This window comes from Pelecanus crispus, chromosome 6, assembly GCF_030463565.1.
Source record: "Pelecanus crispus isolate bPelCri1 chromosome 6, bPelCri1.pri, whole genome shotgun sequence".
Lineage (NCBI taxonomy): Eukaryota > Metazoa > Chordata > Aves > Pelecaniformes > Pelecanidae > Pelecanus > Pelecanus crispus.
Window position 1 is genome coordinate 68,960,900 of NC_134648.1, and position 26,185 is coordinate 68,987,084.

At 38.8% G+C, this 26,185-nt stretch overlaps 1 protein-coding gene across 1 annotated transcript in view; it reads right to left on the minus strand.

The window, feature by feature from the left end:
* Positions 1-26,185, minus strand: part of KIAA0586 (KIAA0586 ortholog) — a 76,830-nt gene that overhangs the window by 23,899 nt on the left and 26,746 nt on the right. The window contains exons 20-30 of the mRNA XM_075711804.1: positions 20,223-20,419; positions 19,915-20,033; positions 19,147-19,331; positions 16,444-16,603; positions 15,630-15,855; positions 14,845-15,092; positions 14,265-14,341; positions 11,499-11,633; positions 9,666-9,846; positions 5,609-5,748; positions 756-843 (exon numbers count right to left, since the gene is read on the minus strand). Of these exons, the coding sequence (XP_075567919.1) occupies positions 756-843; positions 5,609-5,748; positions 9,666-9,846; positions 11,499-11,633; positions 14,265-14,341; positions 14,845-15,092; positions 15,630-15,855; positions 16,444-16,603; positions 19,147-19,331; positions 19,915-20,033; positions 20,223-20,419 (1,756 nt within the window). The remainder of the gene's footprint in view (positions 1-755; positions 844-5,608; positions 5,749-9,665; positions 9,847-11,498; positions 11,634-14,264; positions 14,342-14,844; positions 15,093-15,629; positions 15,856-16,443; positions 16,604-19,146; positions 19,332-19,914; positions 20,034-20,222; positions 20,420-26,185) is intronic.

A 26,185-nucleotide genomic window follows, 5' to 3' on the forward strand; every position in this document is an offset into this window, starting at 1 on the left:
ATATCTCTGTACCACCTCCACAAACTTATTATCTCCTAAAACAATTAAATATGGCAGTAATATGCAGTTTATGTTATTCAAACACTGACTTGAACTACATAAACAAAAAATATTCTCTCCCTCTCCTGCAACATCCTTAACACTTTGAACAAACACTGTTAAGTAATCTCCAAAAATAGCATGGTTATGCATAGATAATACATAGTGTCCTTCAGAAAAGAAAATCACTATGTTACACACTAGCTTGAAGCCCATCTCAAACCAGGCCATTTTAACCTTGAAAATCTCTTTTCTTTTCCCCACATTTGCATGATCTTAACTGTGTATTATCTTTCAGTTCTCCTCTAGTACCCCTGCATTGTCTCATGTGTATGAGCCACTGCCATCTATCACATTATGACTATTTTGTTTGCTGAACAGCATTCTATAAAGCAATTAAGATTCAGCTGACTACATAATATGCACATTGTAATGCTCTAGGCAAATAAAAATTTAAATACATACTTAATTGCAAGGATTCTGATGACTTACATACAGATACATTTCCAATCCTTTCATTGCACCCCAACAATACCATAACTATGTACACAGATTTATACACACTATATATAAATGTTTGGAAATTTTGGGAATCTGGTAGTAATGAAAACCACATTTAAAAAAATCAGAACTTTAATATACATCAGTATACAACAACATTTTAAAACGATGTGCTTAACTGAAAGAACTATGTTTGCTTATTGGCATTGATTTACCTTCTTGTTGCATCTCCTCAGACTTCCTTCTGACATGAATAACTCGGGGTCTCACAGTCTCAACTTGTGCAGCTCCTTGGCTTTCCTCCTATATATCATACATTAAAATCATATTACAAATCTGACTTTTGATGTAAAAGCACAGTAAAATTATATGGAGCTTCAAGAAACATTCAGAGAGGTTTTTAAAGATTCATTAAAGGATATGCACTTGTTCTCTTTCCTTTTGACTTCAAAAGAATTCAGATCTGAATTAGCCTACTGTAATGCTATTTCCTCTAGACGAACATCCTGGGAGCAGTAAGTATGGCAAAGTGCCATTTAGACCTGAAGACACAGGAGACCCTCAATACTCAAAATGCTCAAAGTATGTGGCAGAAAGAACATAAGGTTTCTCTGGCTTTCTTCAATACCCAGGACTTCTCCCTAGGTATTATCTTCCTGAGTAAAAACAGAAAGTTGAAAGGGAAAAGAAAAATAAAGATTTCAGCACGCAGGTTGGAAAACCCACGCCAAGAATAAAATTCATTTCCTTTACCATGTTTTTAAAACCATTTTCTGCCCTTACTGAAATGCTCTTCAGGACCTAGGTCTGCAACAATGCCTATAGGAAAACAGTTTCTTAGAAGCAACAAACACTCTGCGTGTTAAAAAGGGAGACATGATGTTTGTCAAGTACACTTGTTATCTTATGTGTTAACTGGAACAGGAATTGTGGCCCAAGGACATTCCACTACACGTAGACAGGAAGCATGAGAAGTGCAAAACATAGACTCATGGAGTCCTAGAAGACTTAAGCATTCTCTAACACAGAGACAATTTTGATTTCATCAGTTATTCTGTTGACTCCATAAGTGAATATAAGTTTTTTAATGAAGATTCTTAAAGGAGGAGGAACACAAGAAAGATCATAAATGTTTGCATATCACACAGCATTTGGAGCCTACAGGCAGAATTGCTGTATGACTTTGAGGAAAATTATATGCCCTGAGAAGCAAGGGCACGGGTATTCTCTTGAAGACCTGATGACAAAGTACTAATCGTATTTTGCTCCCCAAAAGCTAAAGAGGAAGAAAAGGAAAGTATGCTTCAGTTCTGTAAGAGAAACCCTCCACTATTGTGGAGGCCACAAGTGAAACAGCCAGCCAAAAATATAGATGAAAAGAAGAAAATTTTTATGTCTGGCAAACAATAAGCATGGTGCCAACTACGCAATCAGGGCTTCCCATTTCTTTCAGCTAACAACTGTCTCCTATGGTTACAGGAATCTCAACAGTAATGATATTGCTTCTCATGTACTTAATGATCATTTAAGCCAGTGTTGCAAAAATGAGGAGGAACAAACAGTTAAGCCATTCAGTCACTGTCTTTTCCTTAAATGGCTGCATGGACTTGTTTACACTCCCCAGTAAACAAAGCGTAGAGGGCTACACTAGTAGATAGCATGTCATCTCTAACAAGCACCAACATAACCTCACCAAGCACAGCGATGAGCGTAAGCTGACAGAAGTGAATATACATGCGCCTGAATCAAGCTAGCATCTCCACAAGGCACTATGCGTACGGATAGACCAGTTAGTGCCAATCCTAACTTGGGCACCTCCACACACCACGATGTTGACCAACTCTGCTCATCATTTAAAGCTGACAGGATAAGAAAGAGTTGAGATGGTTTTCTGAAAGCAGGAAGGTCTCATGGAAATGTGATCGCAGGCCACCAATGTTACAGAACATTAAATGTAGGCAGCATAACAGTATACTCATGAGTCCATTTGAAGTGGGTTTTTTGTTTTGTTTTGGATCTTTAATAACACAAACCAAAAAACAGTTTAAAGTGAACTGAGGTGCAAACAGAAGTTGAGAGTTAATACATAGATTCATAACCTACAATTATGCATTCCTGAAGATTAAAAAAAAAGTCTTTTGAAATACTAAAAATGAAAGCTAATGAGAATACCAAAGTGACAATCCCACCTAAAAAATGTTGATTGTATAAAAACATTCATGCTTATATAAGAACAGTATGAACATATTTTGCAACTAACTGATTTTCTAAGATTTTAACAATGCATTTGGGACTTCAAATGCTTTAGATTTACCGTCTTTGAAATGTTTAGCCACACAAATATGACTTCAACGTTCATGTCCCTCCCATGATCAAAATTATTTATTAGAATCAGAAGAGCCCAGCTTCCTCCTAGTCATTCTCTTGCTTCTTAAGAGCACAGAGTACAGGGGCAAGGTGGCCACAAATAACAGTCAATTCCTGTATCGTTGCACAAGAATGGACAGAAGGGGTCAAACCGAAGTTGCATTTAGTCTGGCATTCTGTCTAACAGTGGCTAAAAGCATATATAAATCTCCAAAAAAGCCAATGCCAGAAATGGAGGAGCAGCCAAGGAATTTGGGTAGATAAGAAAATTCCTGTATGACTTCAGCCATTTGTTTTGGAGTGAGTGACCACACATACTTCACTCTTCATGACTAAAAGGCATTTGCTCCTGCCCTATATGAAACGACAACGCTCTTCCTGTTGGTCAAAATCTGGTCTACACACCAGTGCCAGGGAGCAAACAAGTGGTATGTATAAGGCAGCTCCACATCTCATGGAAACAAGGATCCTGTTCAGACCAGATTACAGAAACCACACAAGCTCTGCCATAACAAACCCTAACATCCAGGAGGATTGTTCCCAGTTAAATCAGAACAAAGCTCTACCAAACCCAAGGCCCAGCTGGACACCATCTGAAATACAGTGTATTTTCTCAGGTCTCTCAGCAAACACCATGAAAAGCCTAGTTTTGCTCGTAAATAGATTCGCCTTCTTGCTTTATACGTAGCTGATAGAGTTTCATTTCAATGAAGGCAAACACTGCCTAGAGATGAAAAGCAAGATGTGAAACAACTGATGGGAGAGTCAGTGACTAACTTGGGAGGAAATCTTTTAAGAAGTTTAAAGTGATTATCGCCTTAAACATTGCATAGAATGAATCACTCTGAAAGCCTGAGTATCTCCTGCTCTCTTAGCTGATATTATGTTACCAGAAAATCTGTCACAGGCAGGTGACAAAGCAGATCTAGCCGTAGATCTGAATACAGATGCCATCCCTAATTGAAACTAAGGGAAAGGTTCATCATTGTTACATGGTAGATAGATACTGTCAAAACAAGCTTTCAAATCATCTGGTACATGGATTTTTTTTTTTTTTTTTTTTTTCCTTTGGAGAAGGATGTATGGATCTAGTAGAGGATCTTATGGAGCGTGGCTTTGCGACATCCTGGACAGACATTTACAGTGGTTATTGCTTATAGGCACGGTCACATCATAGAAAATAAAAATAATTTAGTCCATGAGAAACAGTGATTTAGAGTCTTATGTCAGGAACACCCACGTACAGGAAGAGATCATCTTGTTTGGGGGAAAAAAAACAAATCAAACAAAACCACACACACAAAGTTCAGGGGGTTGTTTGGTTGGTTTGGAGGGAGGCTGAGTTTTATATGACAGCAGGCAAAAAACCCCACACTAAGAGTTCAGATGCAATAAGAAGTTTCTAGAGATAACATAATGCATAAATATCTGTATATTTTCTATGAAAGACACTATGTCAGATCACCTTACATTTCTTGCATAGGTAAGACTATGTACATGGGTAATCTCACACATGGTACATTATCATTTGCCTGTACTCAGGCAAACAAAAAATCAATCCTAACCCCATCAGCTAATTCTCCAGAGCATGAAATGCAGGTATCACTGAGTTCTTTATCACAGCTAATGGTGCTAAAAGGAGGAAACATGTTTTACCCTCTCTGTCCCTTTTACTTTTGGCTGGTGAAACAATAACAAGGACATGAGCTTCACCCCAACAGACACAGCGGTTTAACAGAATCTAGTCTTGCCTGTGAATAAACGTTCCAAGAAATAGTAAGTTCCGGTGATCTCAAAGTGAAAGAGGTATAACATTTAAAATCCTCTTTGAAGATGCAACACATCACTTCAGATGACACGTTTAAGAACTGCTCAGACACCAATGGCATGATACACATCAAGGCTCAAAAACATAAAACCAAAGACAGGTCAATATAAGATACTTCAGGCTATCTTTAATATAGAACATCAGAATGCATCCAGGAACATAGCAACCATGGTAAGTATATTATTACTTTCAAACACACTGTGAGGCTTAACATATTAAGGAGCAATCTGTGACCCCGTTTTTAGCTTTTGCCACTCGATATTTGAATTTATCTTTAGTTAGTGAGTAAACCATCATCTCTAGGTAACAGCACATACTAATAAAGTAGCAATGGATTAACTCTATAGGTTTCAAGCAGAGATCAATAGGCTCTTCCTCTACCTTCAAATATTCCAAGGCACATCATGATTACTGCCTTTCCAACTCTGCCCCTGCAAGGACAACTGAAGCTCCTGAAATGATGAATCAGTGGGTTACAACTGCTGAGGCCAAACCTCTACTGTTGCTTCCTCTCCCATATATCCATCATGTTATTCTTCTGTATTTGAAGCACTGTGCCCCTAAAACATTGGAATTCCCCATCTGAACTGAGTATTACATCCTGTGAGACCAGTGAAGTTGTGAGAAAGTGCAGAAAAGGTAAAAGAGAAGGTATGAGCCTAACAGAAAGCATACTGTAAGGATTCCATCACAGTAAATACAATCATTTTTATTACACACATGTACTTTTGACTTCAGTTTCTCAGCTGAATGTGTCACTTCAAATGCACCAGTTCTGTGATGTCAGTCACCACAGCAAAACAAGAAAACTTATTTACCTAAGTTTCATTTTGCACTTTCTGACTAGCCATAGAAAAGATCCTTTGAGTTTACCTGGGACAGATCCTCTGAGAGAGATGTCAGTCTGCAGCTTGGTTGGGCTGCTTGCTGAACAGGATTTGAAACTGGTTGCGATTCCAGTTCAGCCATAAGCATCGGACCACGACTTGTATCTGCGTCTCCAAGGATTTCTGCTGAGAGAGAAAAATAAAGAGAAAAAAATTCCTTGATGAGCTGGAGCAATAATCTCCCGGTCAACTCATGTGGCACAATGTAGAGCCTTTCAAGATTCAACAATGGGACATGCAACATTAAAGAGAATTATTTCCTCTTTACATGGCTCATTGTATAACCCTTAAATTGTTCTTGTGGGGGAAAAAAGAAATAAGAAATACAAGTCTGTAGAAATTGAAAAACATAAATCAGTTTTATCATCTGTAGATTTCTAACAAAGCAAGCGTTTGTGATAGCTTCAAAGCTTTATAGTTCATCATACCATTATATGCTTAATGAGCTTTATCACACATATTGGGAAGAGATTGAGAAGGCTTCTTCATGAAAACGTTTCACTGTTGTGTGAATGAAAAGAAACCTGTATATAGTCTTTCTAAAGGGATAACCTGCTATATAATCCAGCATTTATCATGCTTTTGCAGCCTGCAAGTGTGTAAAGCATCTTTATGAAAAATGTACTGACAGCTCACGAACTAACTTTAGCCTTCTGCTATCATACAGAGCCAAAGAATGAATTTTAAGCCTAATTAACTATAATCATTGCTTAATTAACTGTAATTATTGTTCACTTTAAGACTGTATGTGCCACATTTCATTTGCATGTTGGTTTTTATATCCATGACTTTAAGCACTGAAAACAAGGATTTATTAATGAAAGACTGATCATCAGGATGCTGTTATATACCTACATAAGCAACACCTGCTCCATCCTACAAATAGACATCATGTTTCCATAATACAATTAAAAACTGGTCACAAAACTGAAGATACCCATAGACACACAATCCACCAAATTCTTACAGATGCATCTGCGAGTGACTCAGTCTGACAGAGAAACTGATGTATCCACTGCAAGGTTATATGTACAGAGATACACACCATGAAATATATGAACTTTCACACCCATTGGTGTAACAATTATTTAATTTTACCCCTAAAAATATCAAACGAAATGATGGACCTGCATTGTAATTGTTGTGGCTATCAGGAAATACTTCTTAGTCCTGACCTGCAATAGACTGAAGAACAAGCAATTTCACATACCAGTGGATGGATACAAAAGATTTGGAAGAAAAGTGGAAGCGATCACAGATCATTCCTTCCGCGCTCCAATCCCCACCCTGTGCAACCCAGAACAGATTGTTTCCTATTCAGTGTTGACTTTGCTATCAAAGGGACTTGGAAACAAGATTTTCTGTTCCTCCCTGATAGGAAAAAACCCTTGTCTTGAAAGTAGATCCTAGCTTTTATACAATGTTGTTTCCTTAGCAATATTAATGAATACTGTGCTGTGTCTTCAGAGGTGTGGAGGGAGGGAAGCTAAATTAAACATCATTAGAATGCAACAAAACTCAGTCTGGGGATTATTGCAGATTGTGTAAAAGCACAGCGCATTCCCCTATGGTAGTTAATCCAGGGCACTTGCCTCTTCTAAAAAAAACCTACTACAACAGAAACAATATTACAAGATTTAGAGAGATAAGCATAAAAAATTACTAGAGAAACACTGCTTCTAGGTTATTATCACATGCAAGAGCTGGTTTTCAAAAGTGCTAGATATTTACAGGACAAAGGGAATCCTAAATTAAATTAAATAAATTTAAAAAATAGATATAGAGGAGATACAAACATGTTATGCCATATACAGCTATGGACAGTCTGGGTAAGAAGGAAATATCCCTAGTAGACAGGTCCTCCCATTAACTTGCATCTTCCAACTCTATGGTCCTGAGCACTATCAGAGACTTAGAGCAGATTGATCTAGGTCACTAATTTTTTCCTACATCAGTGTTCTTAATGTTGACTATACTCTAACAACACAGTGTTAAACAAGTGACTTGGAGAAAGGGATAGCAGCATCACCTAGTCCCTTGCCAGGAAGCCTAACGTAACAAATCTCCAAACAACATTTATAGAATCATAGAATCGTCCAGGTTGGAAAAGACCTTGAAGACCATTGAGTCCAACCACAAACCTAACACTGCCAACTCCACCACTAAACCGTGTCCCTAAGTGCCACGTCTACACATAGTTTAAATACCTCCAGGGATGGCAACTCAACCACTTCCCTCAGCAGCCTGTTCCAATGCTTGATAACCCTTTCCGTGAAGAAATCTTTCCTAATATCCAATCTAAACCTCCCCTGATGCAACTTGAGGCAGTTTCCTCTCATCCTATCGCTAGTTACTTGGGAGAAGAGACCAACACCCACCTCACTACAACCTCCTTTCAGGTAGTTGTAGAGAGCCATAAGGTCTCCCCTCAGCCTCCTCTTCTCCAGGCTGAACACCCCCAGTTCCCTCAGCCGCTCCCCACCAGCCCTGTGCTCCAGACCCTTCACCAGCTTCGTTTCCCTTCTCTGAACATGCTCCAGCACCCCAATGTCTTTCCCATAGTGAGGGGCCCAAACCTGAACACAGCATTCCAGGTGCGGCCTCACCAGCGCCGAGTACAGGGGCACAGTCACCTCCCTGCTCCTGCTGGCCACACTGTCCCTGACACAAGCCAGGATGCTGTTGGCTGCCTTGGCCACCTGGGCACACTGCTGGCTCATGTTCAGCCGGCTGTCAACCAACACCCCCAGGTCCTTTTCAGCCGGGCAGCTTCCCAACCACTCTTCCCCAAAGCTGTAGCGTTGCACAGGGTTGTTGTGACCCAAGTGAAGGACCCGGCACTGAGCCTTGTTGAACCACTGCTTTCAAGTAAAAGTTTGATATATATATAATGCATGTAATACATTTATATATATAAATAATACAGAAATACCAGAATGTATTTTCAAGGCTGACAGTGGTGTAGCTGGTCCAAAACGTTAGGTAACAGCTACCTTAAAAGCTTACTCTCAGTATAACCAGTTCAAAACTAAACAAATACCCTTATTTCTCCAAGATAATTTTTGCCACATTTTGAACACATTCAATTTCATTCCACTTCTTACTGGTCAAGGACTGATAATGTGAGATATGCTTCTCTTGTCAAATTCATAAATGTGAAAACTAAAACAACAGAAAAACACCTGTTTGATCCCTTTAGTTTACACAACTTAGATGAACCAGTGCAACCACATTTGTGTTGTAACAGCTTACTAATTATTTCAGTTTAGTTTAATCATATTTAAAACCACACAACAAAACTAAGTTTCTACAAGCTTGCAGCAGTTTAATTAAGCAAGTAGAGACGTACATTTTCAGATAACAATAGAGGAACTGGGATAAAAAAATACGAGAGAAGAAGGATGGGCCAATAGTTACAGCACTAGTTTCAACTGAAAATAAATAAATTTATTACCCTGCTTTACCACAGCAACATATTCCAGCACTACTTTGTACAAGCCATTATGTGTGCGCCTCAGCTACCCATGGGAAAAGAAGAGTTTCCATATTGTTATGGGAACATATGAAGCTAAAATATATTACCAATTATGAGACACGGCAGCATCACCTTGATGGAGTGATAAACACAATGAGGAGGAGTGCTGTGTAAGGGGAGAGAGAGAAGTAGCTTGAACTGCTGGTCTTAATACCTGTCCTATGGAAACCAACTTCAAGAATGATCAAACTAAGTGTTTTTGAGAACTGAATTTCACTTAAAAGAATAAAATACATACTTGACAATCAATTTTGCTATAGGCAAGTGGGTACTTGGCACGATTTTTGTTCAAACTGTAGAATATTACACACAAAGGAGAGTGAAGACACAGCTTGAATTAAACCCAGCTCTCAGAATAGGAATGCTAATCATTTCATTGCAGCAATTGCCTGTAGATTTTTAACATTGGATTTTGAACACACTCTCTGAAATTATTTTAGATACTGTTATAGAAAAAACTCAGTATCCACATAAATATCACAGAGAAGAAGTAACAGTCTAATTGTACCTCCAATTTGGGCAAGCTGCCCTGGCGAAGGAGAACGGAAACCCTGGTGAGGTCTGTTCTCAGAAGCCCGAGCAGTTGGGTGGTCCATATAAATTGAATGTCCCATTAGGATTCTCTCTGCTGCTCTGGTCAGCCTTGGTCTTTGACCTTCACTGAGCTCCCCAAGACTGTCATCAGAATCCTACATAGAACAGCAACAGCAGAACAGCAAGTATAAAAAACTGCAATGCATTTCATCCAAAATGAGGCATTGTTATCTAATTACATTAACCCTTAGAGCATACATAAACTTCAGTCTATACTATTAGCATTGAATAAAGAAAACTGAAACTGAAGAGATATCATCTAACGGGGTTTGAAAGCAAGATCTACATTTATCAGTACTGGACAGAAAAGAATCACTTACAGCCAAAGAACATCACTTATTTTCTTAGTGGTATCCTGACACAATCAGAACCTAAGTTACATTTTTAGCACACGAAGTCTTTAATAGCCACACATATAGCCATTGCTGACTGCCTGACCTTGTGGCATTGGAAGCATCTAAAAGCTATTGACTCTCTGTGGTATAAAATGTCAGATAAAAAGTTCAACTTTTAAGTAGGTTTGGATGGCATTTAAAACTAGGGATGTTTCTCTGGATTCTGACTTTCAAAGCTGCAGAGAAAAAACAGCTTGCTTCTAGGCAGGAAAACAGATTGAATACACAAACACATGTGCACAGTATCATCCTAAGGTGATACTAGCAACACCTAGGAGAATATTCTTTCTCTTATAAACGAGAAGGTACGCTTGCACACACCTTGCCAGAATCTGGGCTGGGGTGGGGGGTGGCGTTTATTAGTGTCTTGTATGGACAGACTGAATGGTCTGTGACTATGGGAAGGAAAAGCAAATTAGAGATCCATTTGTAATTGGCAGTGCTGATGAGAAAATGTCACTGCAATTAGTCAGACTCAGAGCTGACACTGTAGAAAGCTTTTCACTAAGTCCATCCACCAGAGCTCATTAAGCAAAATAAAGACAGACAAAGGCACAGTTAAGGAGGTGAGTGAAGTCAGTAATTATTTAGACTAAACTGACCAAGACAGAAGGAAGAAACTGCATATGCATCAACAAAATCACAAAAAGCAAGATCTGCCATAAATAAAGGTGTTCATGAACCATATTGCAGTATTCACAGTTCACTTCCTTTAAACATTCCTCCAGCTATGTCAGTTAGAACAGATGCCCAGTCCAAACTATTTTCCACATAGAAAATACTTAAATGTGTGACAAAAAATTACTGTTGTCCTTTGTGATGCAGATAGTTATATTTTTCTGTTAGTCTGGTTTTTCTACCAACTGAATATAAGTATTTTGAGGTTTTCTTCCAAGATCAGTATCAACAGCATGTGCAAAAGTGCATGTAAACATTTGCTGGGTTACTCTTCATACCTCTCTAAAACACCCATATGGCTGTCAAGTGCAGTGAACTTGTACTGCTAAACATACCACCTATATTGCTGAAGTGACAGAAAAATTTCCTGGTGCTCAAAATGACAGGACAAATCTGGTACACTGGAACAGTCCCATACACACCTTGAAAACTAGGTACATGTGATATTATGTACAGCTAACTTGTTCATAACAACACTTAACCATCAGTGTTTTTAAAACGTTTTACATGAGAACATAGCCAACAGAAGTAGAATCACTTCCAGCGGGGAATGAAGTGTATGAACCTGTTCTATAGCCCACAGGAAGGATAAGCTTGAAATACTTTATCTACGTTTGAGTAAGAAAGTATCACTTCAAAACTACTATATTGGAAGGAAAAGGACTGTAAGTTACCTCCAAATGATACATTCCTTCTTGTGCAGCAACAGGTGCTTGATTTAATTTGGCTAAAAGAGTCAGAACAGGGTCCCTGCGATAGCCTTTATCCAGTCTTCTCACCACTTGCCCTTCACTGGGAGGATCATAATCCTAAAATAAAGAAACAAAAACCACATAATATATGATCCAAAACCTGGTTTTTGTAGGAACTTGACTCATTCTTACTTTAGTTCACAATTAAGCTTTTTTCTTTTATAAAGGAAGTTGTTACAGTTTCCACATTGAGAACTTGTGTCATAAAGATCTAGGCATTTAAAAATAAGCAAACTGATGCACTGTTTTCTCCTTTTACCCACAGACATGCACAATCTTTATCTGATACATAAGACCGCAATACTTAGAGAAGAACAAGGTCCTTTAGGCCTTCACAGTTCAGCAAACAGTTAAATCCTCACACATACTGGTTGCTAGCAACGATCTGGCTGCAAAGCTGCTCTCACCAGCAAGGATTTCACTTCCTCAGCCAGAGAGCCTAGGTTGAGGATGGAGGACTATTGGAAGGAGTTACGATCAAGCTGACAAAAAGAGGGAAGAACATCTTAGCAAGCCAGCTTTCTAACCTGATGAAGAGAACTTTTACAATCTTGATCAAGAGGGAGGGCATTCTCCTCAAGTGCCTATACACTCAGATGGCAAAGTCTGGACAACAGACAGAAAGATCTGCAAGTTCAGGGCACAGTCTCACAACTATGACATGAATGAAATCATGGATATTAGACGGGAAAGTATGCACAGGTGACGTATGGCCATGTATGGGCAGAAATGTTTGTGAAGGATATGCAGGGAGAAGAAAAGAGGACTCCTACTCTAGGACATTTAAACTTTGCATTATTGAGGTTGGAAGGGACCTCTGGAGATTGTCTAGTCCAACCCGACTGCACAAGGCAGCACCTCTTCCAGTGTTTGCCCACACCCACAGTAAAAACATTTCTTATGTTTAAATGGAATTTCCTGAATTTCAAGCTGTGTCCACTACTTCCTGTCTTTTCACTGGGCACCACTCAGAAGAGTCTGGCTCTGTCTTCCTTACTTCTTCCCACCAAGTATTTACGCACATTGGTAAGATCCACCCCTGAGCCTTCTCTTCTCCAGGCTAAACGATCCAAGTTCTCTCAGTCTTTCCTCATATGACAGATGCACCAATCCCTTAATAATTTTTGTAGCCAGTAAATCCTCACTCCAGTAAATCCTTACCTATCTTGTACTGGAGAGCCCGTAACTGGGCACAATACTCCAAATGTTATCTCAACCATTACTGATTAAAGGGGAAGGACCACTTCCCTTGACCTGCTGGCAATGTTCTTCCCAATGCAGCAAAGGATGATGGTGGCCTTCTTTGCCACAAGGGCATATTGCTCGTGCACATTCAGCTTGTCCACCAGGATCCCCAGGTTCTTCTCTGCAATGCTGCTTTCCAGCTGGTCAGCCCCCAGCATGTACTGGTGCATGGAGTTGCTCCTCCTTGGGTGCAGGACATGGCATTTCCCCTTGTTGAACTTACTAAGATTCCTGTCAGCCCATTTCTCCAGCCCAGTGAGGTCCCTCTGAATGATGGCACAACCCTCTGGTGTATCAACCAGTTTTGCATCATCTGCAAACTTGCTGATGATGCAGTCTGTCCCATCACCTAGGTCATTACTGAATACATTAAACAGCACTGGTGCTAGTATTGACCCCTGGCATACACCACTAGTGACTGGTCTCCACGTGGACTTTGTGCCACTGACCACAATCCTTTTAGCCCAGTAGTTCAGCCAATTTTCAATCCCAGGTCAAATCATTCCTTGAATTCACAGACTTCCATGTGCCTACTGATGGTCTGAGTCAGGATGAGAGGGGAAAGGAACACTGGGGAGGTTGTGGGCAGGGTCTACTTCAGAGCACCTGACCAACAGAAAGTAAGAGAAGGCTTTCTACAAAACATTAACAGGGCTCTGATGATTGCAGATCTTCATCCTCATAGCAGATTTCAACCATCTGGATATCTTCCAGAAGAGCCATACAGCACTGTGGAGGCAGTCCAGGAAGATTTTAGAAATCCCTCTAGAGGTCCCAGCCAACCAATACTATTACAATTTCACTATCGATATTTTTATTCTTTCATAAAGAAAACAGTTTGGTTTAAGCATAGTATTACTCTACCTGATACTATCATTTATGTGACAGCTATGTCCTACCAAGAGGCACTACACAAAGTCAGAGAGGGAAAGTTCAGGCATTTGAGAAAAAGTGTTAAAAGAGAAAGGGAATGGAGAATACCTTGACTTGGGAGGCTTTCAGGACAATGGACCAAAGCAGACTTCAGACAAGAAACTATACTGAAGTTTTAAGCAGCTTTTACTAACTCCAGCCTCAGCTAACCTACTTTAATAATTTAAGCACACAAGCAATTAAAAGATGGCTCAAAGCTGAAACAGCTCAGAGCATAACAATGTTCTATTCTGTTTGAGATGTCTTAAAAATAAAACTAATGAAGAAATTAAAATGTATATTAGCTATCTGTCACCTACAGAAGTATAAAAATCATTCAACTTTTTTTTTTTAATATAAATTAGTTTGTATAATGTGTTTTATTTCTTTGGAGCTCTGAAATTCTAGCATTCTTTGTAAGTATACAGTTTAAAAGCGTAAATTTAAAAAGTTTATAAGTGAAAATGCTTAAAGCACATCCAATTTTCAACATGCTCAGGGTAGAATACCACACTAACGCCGTTTCCTTACCATTTCATTGGCATCTCGTAAAGTACTCGTTAAGCTCTCGGCGAGGTTTGGAAGAGACAGTCCTCCTTCTGCTAATGCTGAAAAATATTTCAAGTTACAAATACTAAAAACCATGTAAGTTATATGAAAGAAAGCCAAGGCCACATTCTTTAATAATTGCAACACAGTGCTTTAGTAAAGTTGGAAATTCCTACTACCGGATGTGTATTATAAAGACATATTTTCAGCTTCCAAGAAAATCACTCATATTTTGCTTTCAACAAAAACTTAGTACTTCATACCACATGGTACTTGTGCAAGACAGTCCCAATGATTTTATGACAAAAGAGCAAATTTAATCTTTTTTCATTAGTAAGCAGAAGCATTTTGTTCAGAAACAAGAAAAAGAGCAATGAGGTTTCTTAAATCCAAAACCATAAACTGGAAGTTAAAGAGCAGGTTAATGCTTGCAATTTTATCAGAAAATGTATGAAATGTAACTTCAGTAGACTGAAAGAGAATTTTAGAAAGAAGAAAAAAAAAAAAAAAAACCCACAACCCACCCAAATTCTAATTTCCACACATTTGTCTAGTTAGTTACCTCTTGCAGCCAGCATCTGTCCATAGCTGAAGAGTACCTCTCCTTCTGAGATGGGTCTGTCTGCAGTTTCTGTTTCTGTTTCTGTGAGGGTAAGGCTGCTTTCCTGTGTGGACTGCCCAGAACTAACTGTAGGCACAGGGGATGGAACCCGTGGATTGCAAGGAAGCAACTCCAAGGGCCTTGCTAACGACTGCTGAGATGGTAAAATCAAGGCCTCTGGTTCCTCATCATTAGCCACTGACATCTCACTGAAATATAAGAATATGCATTGTGAATACAACAAAAGGCATTGAACAATATAGACTAAAGTCTTAAATCAATACTGAAAAGAAATTAAGTTGCAAGTATTTTTTCAAATGAGAGAGCACAGCATTTTACAGAACAGTCCAAGATTCAACATGGTTAAATAACATTATTAATGAATTTCTGGTTATAACTAAAAACTACCATGTGTATTCCCATTGAGGTAACAGAAAAAATAAAATGCTAATACTACAATATTTCATTGTCGCTACATTTATTACTGGCAGGTGTAACAGTACCAGTTTACTAAGTACAATGTTCAGCAGGACAATGAATAAGGACCAATAAACTCTGAGAAAGGTCCCGATTTCACATTTTTCTCCAAAATATAAGTCAAGCAATTCAGAAAAAGAATACTGGCTTATCTCAATGCCTCCTGATACACACATTAATAATTCCTCTACTGACTTTGAGGATATATGTAGAAATAATACATTCATTTTTTTAAGAAATAAGAAAACTGTGCAGGCTGTTCAACTCACACAGCCTTGGGACGGAATGATTCTTCAGTTAAAGGACTGGGTTTCTCTTCTTCCAGAGGAAGTTCTGCATCATCCCATGGGTTTGGAGGCTTTGGACTTTCCATTTTTGCAGCTTCAGAGAGCCATTCTGAGGCAGGAGGGCTTGGTGTGGTTGTTCTAGGAGGCGTATTGACAGGGGTAACCACAGGTGTGCCAACATGACTAGTGGCAGCTGGAATCTCAACTCCTGCACGTGTGAAGCCAAATTTCAGATCAGAAAGGAAAGCAGGAAGTAAATCTCAGACAGCAAGCCAGTCAGTTGCACTAAGCCCTTGTAATGTTTGTCACACTTTTTGATAGTTATGGAGACAAGACTAGATTAAGACTAGTTTCTTTTAAGTACAGTGTTGGCATCTGAAGGAGCTAGAATAAAACCTCAATTGCTTATTCCTTTAATAAGGGAGATTGCTCTGCTTTTTAAAAACTAAGCTGCTTTACTTGGAGAATGTAAATTCAGCTTAATTAACATTAGAAACACAGGAAGGAGCAGAAGACGGCTATTTTTCTGATGTGAAAAAGTGTGGAGGGGCTGGGAGGGGTAGAAATCACACAGACCTTAAAAATGTGCATTAAGTTTGAAAATAGAACTGTTAACAGAGTATGTTTGCTTTTTATATGAATTAGCCCATCATTTTTGTACTACATGAGTTCCCACTTGAATTATAGCCTCAAGGATATTTACCCTAAGAGATAACGTGTCTTTGAAGAATAAAATTAAAGGCAGTAGATTAAAGCATATTTGCTACTTCTAAACTTCAATTATTATTTTCACTACCTGTTTCTTTAATTTTTTCATGTTCACGAACATCCCCACTCATTTCTGTAAGAGATAGAGAAGACTCTGGAGTTTTGACTGGAGGCAATTCTTTTTCTGAAGGTGGTGTTTGTGGTGGAGTGGCCTGGGGTGTTGGCAATGGAGTAGGCACAAGAGACTCCTGAGGGAGGGGGGGAAAAAAAAAATCGTAACCACAGTTGTTACCTCAATGCAAAATTCCTATCTTCCAAGTCTCCCCAGAGTTAGCAGAGGAAGAGAGAGAAAGGCAGGTTATCACAGAACAGGTACAGTTGTTGCTTAGATACATGCTTCATGGATCTAACTCCTCCATCTAAACATAAAGTTGCACCAGGCTAAACGGTATGCCTGAACAAAATAAATTAAGAAACAGTAATTTATGCATTAGAATGATTTGGAAATCATTATGTATAGAGTAGACTATTTCAGCTGGAAGGGACGCAACGATCACCTAACCCAACTGCCTGACCAGTTCAGGGCTGACCAAAAGTGAAAGCCTGTTGTTAAGGGCGTTGTCCAAATGCCTCTTAAACACTGACAGGCTTGGGGCATCAACCAGCTCTCTAGGAAGCCTGTTCCAGTGTTTGACCACCCTCTTGGTAAGGAAATGCTTCCTAATGACCAGTCTAAATATGAATTATATGATTATATGAATTTTAATAAAGCATTCGATACAATGTTAAGCAAGACAATATTTCATGACATGGATAAAATTGAGTCAGTACGATAATTTTATGGTAAGAGAATCAGCTAAAGAGAAGATTACAAACAAAGCAATAGCCACGACAAGTAAAGCACTAAAATAAGCACACACTTGTGTTCCTCAAAAAATGACAGCAATGGAGATAAATCTGACAAGCAAGTGTGATGGTTCTCATTCAGCCTGCTATGGAGGAATATGATGGACCCTTCCAAGTGTTTTCCAGCCCTGTTCTCTGACATTTATAAAGAAAACAAGATAATGGGGCTAAAGGAAGGCTTCCAGGCTAGTTTCTGAAGAATAAATCCTCAGACTGATGATTTTTATTAACAGCTCTTAGGGGAAGTGGAACACGCTAACACATTTGGCAGTTCACACATAACTGTGCGACATGAACATCGAAGAGCGCAGTAACTGGGCAGCTGAAGTTCTAGATAGGAAACTTCACAGTAAGAAGGGGTAGATCAAGAACGCATAAACTACATGTTCAAGAACTTCTGCTATCAGAGAGCAGAAAAGGAAAAAGGAGAAGAAAAAAAAAACTTATGAATGTACAAGTTATCCAAAGGATAACTATTAGCCACAAATGTGGAAAGACTTTTAAAAAAAAAAAAACACCTGCCTACCTGACATTCCAATAAAGGCTGAAGAGTGTCACTACTGTAGTGCAAGGCACTGAGGAAACTCCATTTACATAGTACATTATTGTTAAAAATGTGTATTAGCATATTAGTGTTACCTGTGGCCAAGACCAATCTAAATTGGAAAACATAAAAGCACTGCCCATCAGTAAGAGTCGAAAAATGGTACATGTACAGATGATTGCTTTATTTAGCCTAATCAAACAAAGGCTGAAAAGGACAAAACTAACCTCTAGAAGTGCACAAATGAATGTATTTAGTAAGGAGAAAATAACCATTTCAGCCTAAGGACATTTCAGTTTAAGTTGGCACAGAAACAAGAAGGCTTAAGAGGGCCGTTAGTAAATGTGGAATGGTTATTAGAAGAGGTTTCTAAGTATCAGAAGAACAAGCTACGAAGAACATCTCTTTAACATCATACCCTCCTTAATCTGTAATGGAGTAGGGAAGAGCTCTTTAGATGCAGGATGGCTGTATTTAAGCCTACAGCAGTGAAATGATTACTTCTGACTGTAGAATAATCTGTTGGTCACTTACAGCAGGCACTAGCTGGGATTTCAGTCTATATGCACTGCAGCAAAATGGAATAATTGATCTCACTTTCCACAAAGCTTTGTATAGTTAGATTTTAAGCGCAGCCGTTTCCACATTCATCCCAAAGACATTATACAACACCAGATTGTAGCACAGCCTCGTTGCTATCAAAATAAGAGCCAGCTGTCATTTAATTATCACGGGGAACAGAGAAAATTATCCTGTATTACAGGAAGCTCTACTAATCATTTAAGCATTTACTGAAAACTACTGAACTCAAAACTTAGAAAGAATTAATACTCGTTTTTACAGATATTAAAGAACGGCTGCAGGCCCATAAGACCAAAAATAATATCGTGCTCAGTTTCTATTTCTTCTTATATGAAGAAATTAGTTTCTTCAAATTTCATTTCTTCACAAGTAGCATAGCTATTTTTGTTGAAAATAACACAAGCTATCTTTTGACAACATGAAATTTAAGTACCTAGTCTTTCCCTTAGAAATCAGTTTTGTGCTCAGCCTTAAAGTAAATAAATAAATAAATATAGCATGTTGCATGCAGCACAAAGAAATTGGTTTTTTTTTTAATTTTCTTTCTTTTTTTTTTTTTTTTTTTTTTTTAAGTGAAATAGGTTTAATCTTGTTGCTTGCTGGGGTATAATAAGGAATAGTCAAAAAATGCAAATCATGCACATTCAGTTCACCAGTTTTTTCTGTCATCTTTGTGTTGCATGTAGGTGAACCATCATGCCATGAAGAAATTATCCCTTAGAACTTCAGTAGGAAAGCTTAAATAAAACAGACTCTTACCATCATAGCCATTGTACTTGGAAGAACGTTTGTAGCAGGAACTGCTTTCTGAGCCTGTTTGTTACCCAGCATGGTTGCAATTGTCTCACTGAGAGCTTCAGTTACAAAATGACTTATCATTTCTGAGTCCACAGGCACACCAGCATTGACAAAGAGTTGAAATCCTCCACCACCGGCAACTTCAACTGCAAATGAAGAAACATAAAGCACACATCCAGGTTTCACTTCTTAAAATGCATGTACTGTACTGCAGCCACTCATTTTATTCTCCATGAACTTGTAAACATTTGTTTGCAAAAAGTGATTTTTTTTATTTTACTGTTGTTTCTTTATCTGTAGAGAAGCAATTCAGAATCATAAAAGAAGGCAGCAGCAAAGGGCAGTGACATCACAGGAGAAACACATTTGTCTCCCATTCTCACGCATTTATAAGGGACATAGTTTTTGACATATCTATTAACAAAAGAAAGGCAAACATTACAGGCTTAGCCAAATGCCAAATCTGATTTAGATGGCCAATAACAGAAGTTGATTTGCACAGTGGTGTGTTTTATGTGTTCTTTTTCTTTTTTTAGATAATTTATTTCAATGGCCTTATAATGCTTGCTTTGTCTCAACATAAATTAAAGCACGCACTTTTGCATTTTAGAATTTCCCTGGTTCAGCATTATCCACTCTTAGGCTCAGGCAACGGCTACCTACATAGCTTGTTAAAATTAGCCAAAAATTGAGATAATCTATCTGCTGAGCACAATAACTCCTACTTACCAATGTCAGAAGTTACAGTCTCACTGTCTTCACTCCCTGAGGTGCTAACGCTGGGCACTGTTTCCTTCTGAACTGGGTACATCCCACTGATAACTTTTGCCATTATTTCTTGTTCCACCCTAGCAGAATAAAACCCATTTAACTATCAGCAAATACCAAGACACCTAAAAGCGTATGAAAGAGTAAATGCAAGGCAGCTCAAAGCAAAGAGGAGAAGGGAGGGGAGGAGAAGAAAGGGAAGGTATTCTTATGGAGTCATCCCTTCTTCCATATATATTCTCTTGCCACTTTGTTATATTGCAACTCACCAATTTATCAACCTGTTTTCTATAGTTTCTCTCCTTTGAATCAGTTCATCCAAAACATCAGAAGACTGCTGAGGAGCAGAAGCCACTGGAGGAAACAAAGGACCATTGTATTTTGGCGAGGCAACCTTAAACTGTCCATTAAGCTCCAGGAGAGGCTCAAAGAATTCTGGAATTTCATCCCTCTCCTCTTCCTGATCCTAATAAATAAGCAGGAAATTAAGTTATGGTGTGTTTCTGGAAGGCAATGTCATCGAGGTAACCGTCAGATTTTTTTCTTTGAGAAACATTTGTAGATGTGTCACAGCACACAAACCACATTCTCCCTTCTTAGTATTGCTGTAGTTAATTGATACAATTCTAAACTTAGCAAATCATAAATCTGTATAAGTATAAGGCTATAGGAACTGCTAAGTAAAACACGATTTGGCTCATATTTCCTGCCTGTGCTGCACAGGGCAGGGAGCCAATGGTAATGCTAATCCTTGAGAAATTTATTTGCGACATAAGTCAGGTTTCTTTAACATATACTCCAGAAATGCTCCTCCTCTAAACAAAAAAGTTTAGGAAACTTTCTACAGTCACTTGTTGGGTTTTGTTTGTTTGTTGGTTTGTTTTTTAAGAAATTAAACTTTTACTTTAAAGTCTCTGGTCTGAAAAGATGCGTTCCCAAAAGTTAATGAGCACAGAGTCAGTCAAAACTCTAATAAAGTTGCCAGCACTGAAGACTAGACATTAATAGCTTACACATATGTTACACGTATGCTTACACTTTCACTAACTTCAGCTGCTGGAGGTTAAAAGGTATTTCTGGGTAATCAATTCACAAGATCCTCACAGGCACTTTGAATTTAACCCTAATGTGCTATTTCTAAAGGTTATGAAAGTTACTCAGTGCGCATTATGTTTGACTGTTTCCAAAGATGCCATCCTCCTCTTCCCCCCTGAGCACACACACAGCATTAAGTCCCAAAAAGCAGTCATATCGTAATGTAAAAAAAATGTATCATAATGTAAAAAAACCCCATCATCTCGTAATGTAACACTTCAGAAATGTCTCCTGATGGATGAGAACCTGCATCCTTCACTCATAATATTAAAACCAAATGCCTCTAATAGTAATATGATTCTCTACGAAGAAAATTTGGCATTCCAGAAAGAGATGAAGAGCTGAGCCCTAAATTACCAGTGAGAAGTATGTGATGTTGCATAAGAGAGCTCACTGTAAATCTACATTTACTAAGATTAATCTCCAACACACTGAAAGGAGAAAAAAGTCTTCCCTTATATAAATTGAATTTATTTTTAAGCCATGAAATTAAAAAAAAAAAGCTACATATTTTCTATGAATAAAAGAACAAATCACTAAGAACAGAGAAAGGCGGGGGGGGGGGGTGGGTGGGAAGAAAGATAGTAACATTTTCCTGTCTCCTTCCCCAACCCAGCATTAATACTTCTCTCCTACCTTAATACACTTTAAAACTGAAAAGTCAGATAGGCCCATGATGGGTATTACAACAAATAGCTATTGGGGAGTGGAATCTTTCTGGATCTTTAAACAGTAATACTTCTTCAAAGAAAAGCTGTAACTTACAAAGCAGGCAAAACAGAATATGTGTGTTTGGGTGACAAACAAAAATGTCTAAACCGTTCTAGGCATAGAAGTAAGACAGTAAAGTTAAACTCAGAATGGCACTGGACGCCTTGCAAGCTGATAAGCAGTTCATTCTGTTAGGATAGATGTATTCATAACTGTAATTCATTCTGACAGCAAATGTAAAGATGTCTTTGTCCAGTGCTTCATTATGCATTTTCTTCTGACTGCATTAGTCCATAAATTTTCTTTGATGTTGCCTATTTAATATAATCTTTTCTGAAAGTATGCAAAATACAAACATCTGGATTAAATAAACCAAGTACATACAATAAATCTTACATATATTTAGTAACTTCTGACAAACTTCTGCAGTTCTCCTGCATTTCTAAACTATGTGCAAAAATATTTTATATTTAATAGTGCACAAATCCAAAAGAAAACTATATTCATTTTGGGGTGATATATTATCTCTGCTGGAATAAAAAAAATAATATCATAGTCAGTATTTAATTACACAGATTGAACTTGCACATATATCACCTTGCAGACCAATCCTGAATAATCTGCACTCAATACTGCATTTTACCTCCCTGGAGACTGTTGAAAATATCTATCATGACTCCCAATCAAAATACAGCATAAATTAGAAAGTCTTTCAGATATGATTGGAATATTAATCACTGTACTTTATAAGAAAGTATCAAGCCAAAATTCTATTTCACAAATTACATTCAGATAATTAAAAAAATGTTTGAAATGATTAGGTGGTATAGATTAATTTTGTTCCATTACCAAACATGTATATGCATAGTCTTTTATTAAAGCCATCTAAAACTCAGTCATGGATTTCTTCTTGACAGATTTCTAAAGCAATTTGCACAAGCAAGGTCGAGCTGCATTGCAGGTGCCACCTGTGATCGTCTGTCTGAAGAGTTATACATGTAAAAAAAAAAATCACTGCCCCAAAAAGCATCTACGGGAAACCAGGGTTGAGGAAAATACGTTTACTCTGATCTCTGCAGGTTATATATTTTGCAGTGGTATTCAAAATGGAAGCAAAAATTCTGAGAAACAAGTCCTCACCTTGCAATTAGGCCACGTTCAGAGAGAGCAGAAAGCATCTCTAATCTTAAATCCTAGTAAGTTTGCTAAAGGTACTGCAGGATGTAGCTGCTCATAAGAGTTGGAGAGCAGACTCAATAAATCTAAGAGTCCATTTTGGGCTCATGTTAGCTGAGCAAGTTTCTCACTCTGGAATAAGGCAGCGTCCATGCAAGGGCTGGCCTTACGAAACCTCTGCTGTGCAGAAAGTCTCAACCTACTTTGTTGTAGGTGCAACCATTGATCAAAAATAAAGAAGTGGGCAAATCAAAGCTGTAACAGCTTTTTCTGCTTTATTCCACATGTGAGTCTTCTTATTGTGAAATAAGAGCACCTAATTCAACTACTTGGGAAGATGGAGCTCTGGATCTTTACATACTAGAGAGCAAGGCTGCAATGGGAGAGCAAGGCACATCACCTCTTCCTATGGCGGGGCTTGCATTTTACAAGTTGGGGTGCGTTGCATTAGTCCGCAAAACTGTTAAAACAAATCACTGTTACGTAATACAAGGTTTGTCTCCACTCACACAAAGGTGCACAGAGGAGCGACGACACATGGGAGAACCCCAATAACCTAGTATGACAACCGAGCACCCCGAGATGGCTACTGCCAGGGCTACCACAGGAGAGGGCTCAGCCCCGTGTCCAGGAGTGAAACCCAGCAAGACGAGCCCACGGAAAGACTCTCCACAGCAGCTTTCTTAAGGTCAGGCAGGTGCATGTGGAAGAGGTGATGACACAATGACTCATTAGGTGATGCAGGGAAGAGTATTTTGGGATGGTACAACACTTTTGATGTGGTGATTATGGGGAGGAACCAGAGGCGTAGAAAGAGAAGGACCAAGGTGGTTTGGAGAGGTACAGGTAGAATCATAGAATGGTTTAGGTTGGAAAAGACCTTTAAGATCATCCAGTCCAACCAGTAACCTAACATTACCAAGTCCACCACTAAACCAATTAAGAGGAGAGTAATCATTTCATGTTTCCTGGCTTGGTGGCTGGGTTATTTTTTAATGAAAGTAAAAACTAGGAATCATTAAGGTTGGAAAGGACCTCTAAGATCATCAGTCCAACCATCAACCCAACACCCCCATGCCCGCTAAACCATGTCCCAAAGTGCCACGTCTGCCCGTTTTTTGAACCCCTCCAGGGATGGGGACTCCAGCACCTCTCTGGGTGTGGGAAAAGAGAGGGATAAGGGGACAGAAGTGGCTGGTTGCATGTAACCAAGTGGCTGGTCAGCATGCTTGCCCTATGCGTGATCAGCGCAGTCTGTCCTGTCTCCTCACTAAATGCCATTTCCGACTATTTTCCTGACCAAGGGGCTTTCAGGGGATTGTACGTCCAGGTGCCAGAGCTGGGGAGGGCAAGGACCCAGGGCCAGCTACCGGGCAGACTGAGTGCCTAACGGCAGGTACGGGAGAGATCCATACTGCGTGTGTGTATGCCTGTATATGTACACACGTATATGCACATACACACAAGCACACATATACCTCACGCCTCCACCCTGAACTGCCAGAGGGGAACAGGATCAGCACGTTGGTGCTGTTTGAGCGCTGATCTGTGCACCTGCTCGTGTACACGTGTGTATGTGCGTATTTCACATGCGTGTTTGTGTGTGTGCCTATCGGCAATGCACGCTCAGCCTCACTACTGGCTGGACCTGGGAGCAGGCAGCCGCGGCAGCCGTGCCTCTATTGCGCCACCAACGCTAACAACCAGCTTTTCAACATCTAAGTATCTCTTAAATAAGTATCTTCCAGTATAAAACGTAAAATAAACCCTAGGAAAAGGAAATGCCTGGGCCAGGGTCCTGCAGCCTTTTTGCAATATCCATCAGGGAAGAAAAAAAAAACAGAAAAAAAGGAAAAAAAAAAAAAAAAAAAAAGGTATTTCACACAAATACTTATCCTCTTCAGTTCTAACAGAATTAAGTTTTCATAATACAAAGGGTGTGGGGGGAAGACAGCAATAAGCTATTTTCCTGTATAGCATTTCATGCACATTTTTTCATGAATCTGAAGCCTCTTTTATAACAATAACTTTGCTTTCTTTTGATGCCTTAAATACCCCTGTCACTCCAGAGGTTGATTTTATGCTTCCACTTTGTGTTTGCCTTGCACATTTTTACGAACATTGTCTGTGTGGTCATAGGCCAAACATATGTTTCACTTAGAACATTTTTTGGTATTGTGGTTAAAATATATCCCATTGCCAAAAATAAAAGATAAAAGCAATCCAGGAGAAAAATGAAAAAAGAAAAGATGAATAACTATTATTCACATAGAAACAATTTAACATTGCAGCATTTTAATAATCCGATTTCTTAAAGAGCTTTCCTATTTATTTTTATAAAATAAAGCTTTTTTTGTGCAAACAGAAGAAAGTTGTCCAAATAGATTTAACTCCTCCTCTCTAATAACATAAGGTAATTTTGAAACTAAAAATGAATAAAGCATTTCCCCACTTTTGATAGGTAAACCACACCTTTAGGACTGTTTTAACTACCTGATAATATTAAATGATGAATTAATTTTAAAAATAAATCTACCATACTGACCTGTAGGCTATGGAGTTAATATTTGATGTATACTCTAATCCTGGGATCAGAAGCACATAGGACAGGTAAAAAGTATACATTTTGGGGTAGATTTTGGTATGCACACAGCACGTCTAGCTCACTGGAAAGAAGCTTGAGGAAAAAAGCACTTCAAGGTAAATGCTAGCCAGCAACAGCAATTTCAAGCTCCTGGTATTTACGGAGTCCTAAATGGAGCAGGAGGTGGAAGCTGCCATCTTCCACAGAGGCAAGATACTCCACAACAGCTGGGTGGCAGCATCTTGCTTCCTTCAGAAGCTGCCTTTCCCAGGTAGCATTGAGTTTCTGCTTCTGCTCGTAATCTGGAGAAGTGAAATACATGCTGGCTCACCAACCTTGAGCGTTTGTCAGCCCTGACTCTGACTGACAAGAGGTCAGCTAACTAAAAAAAGGACTTGCTACCTAAAAAAAAAATAAACTGTGAAAGAGTATTTCAAATACACCCATGTTATCATAATCCAGAAACAATCTTGTTAAACATCCACAGACACACGAACAAGGCACCCAGCAACACAAAAATTTTGTAAATTCTTAATGGGATCCATGAGATGAGTAGTACATCTTGTACGTGTATACTCACATACACTGCTTGTCTTTTTTTTTTTTTTTGTTTTTAAGTTACATAATGTTGGACTGGAATGAGTTATTATGCTAAAGCATTTTAGG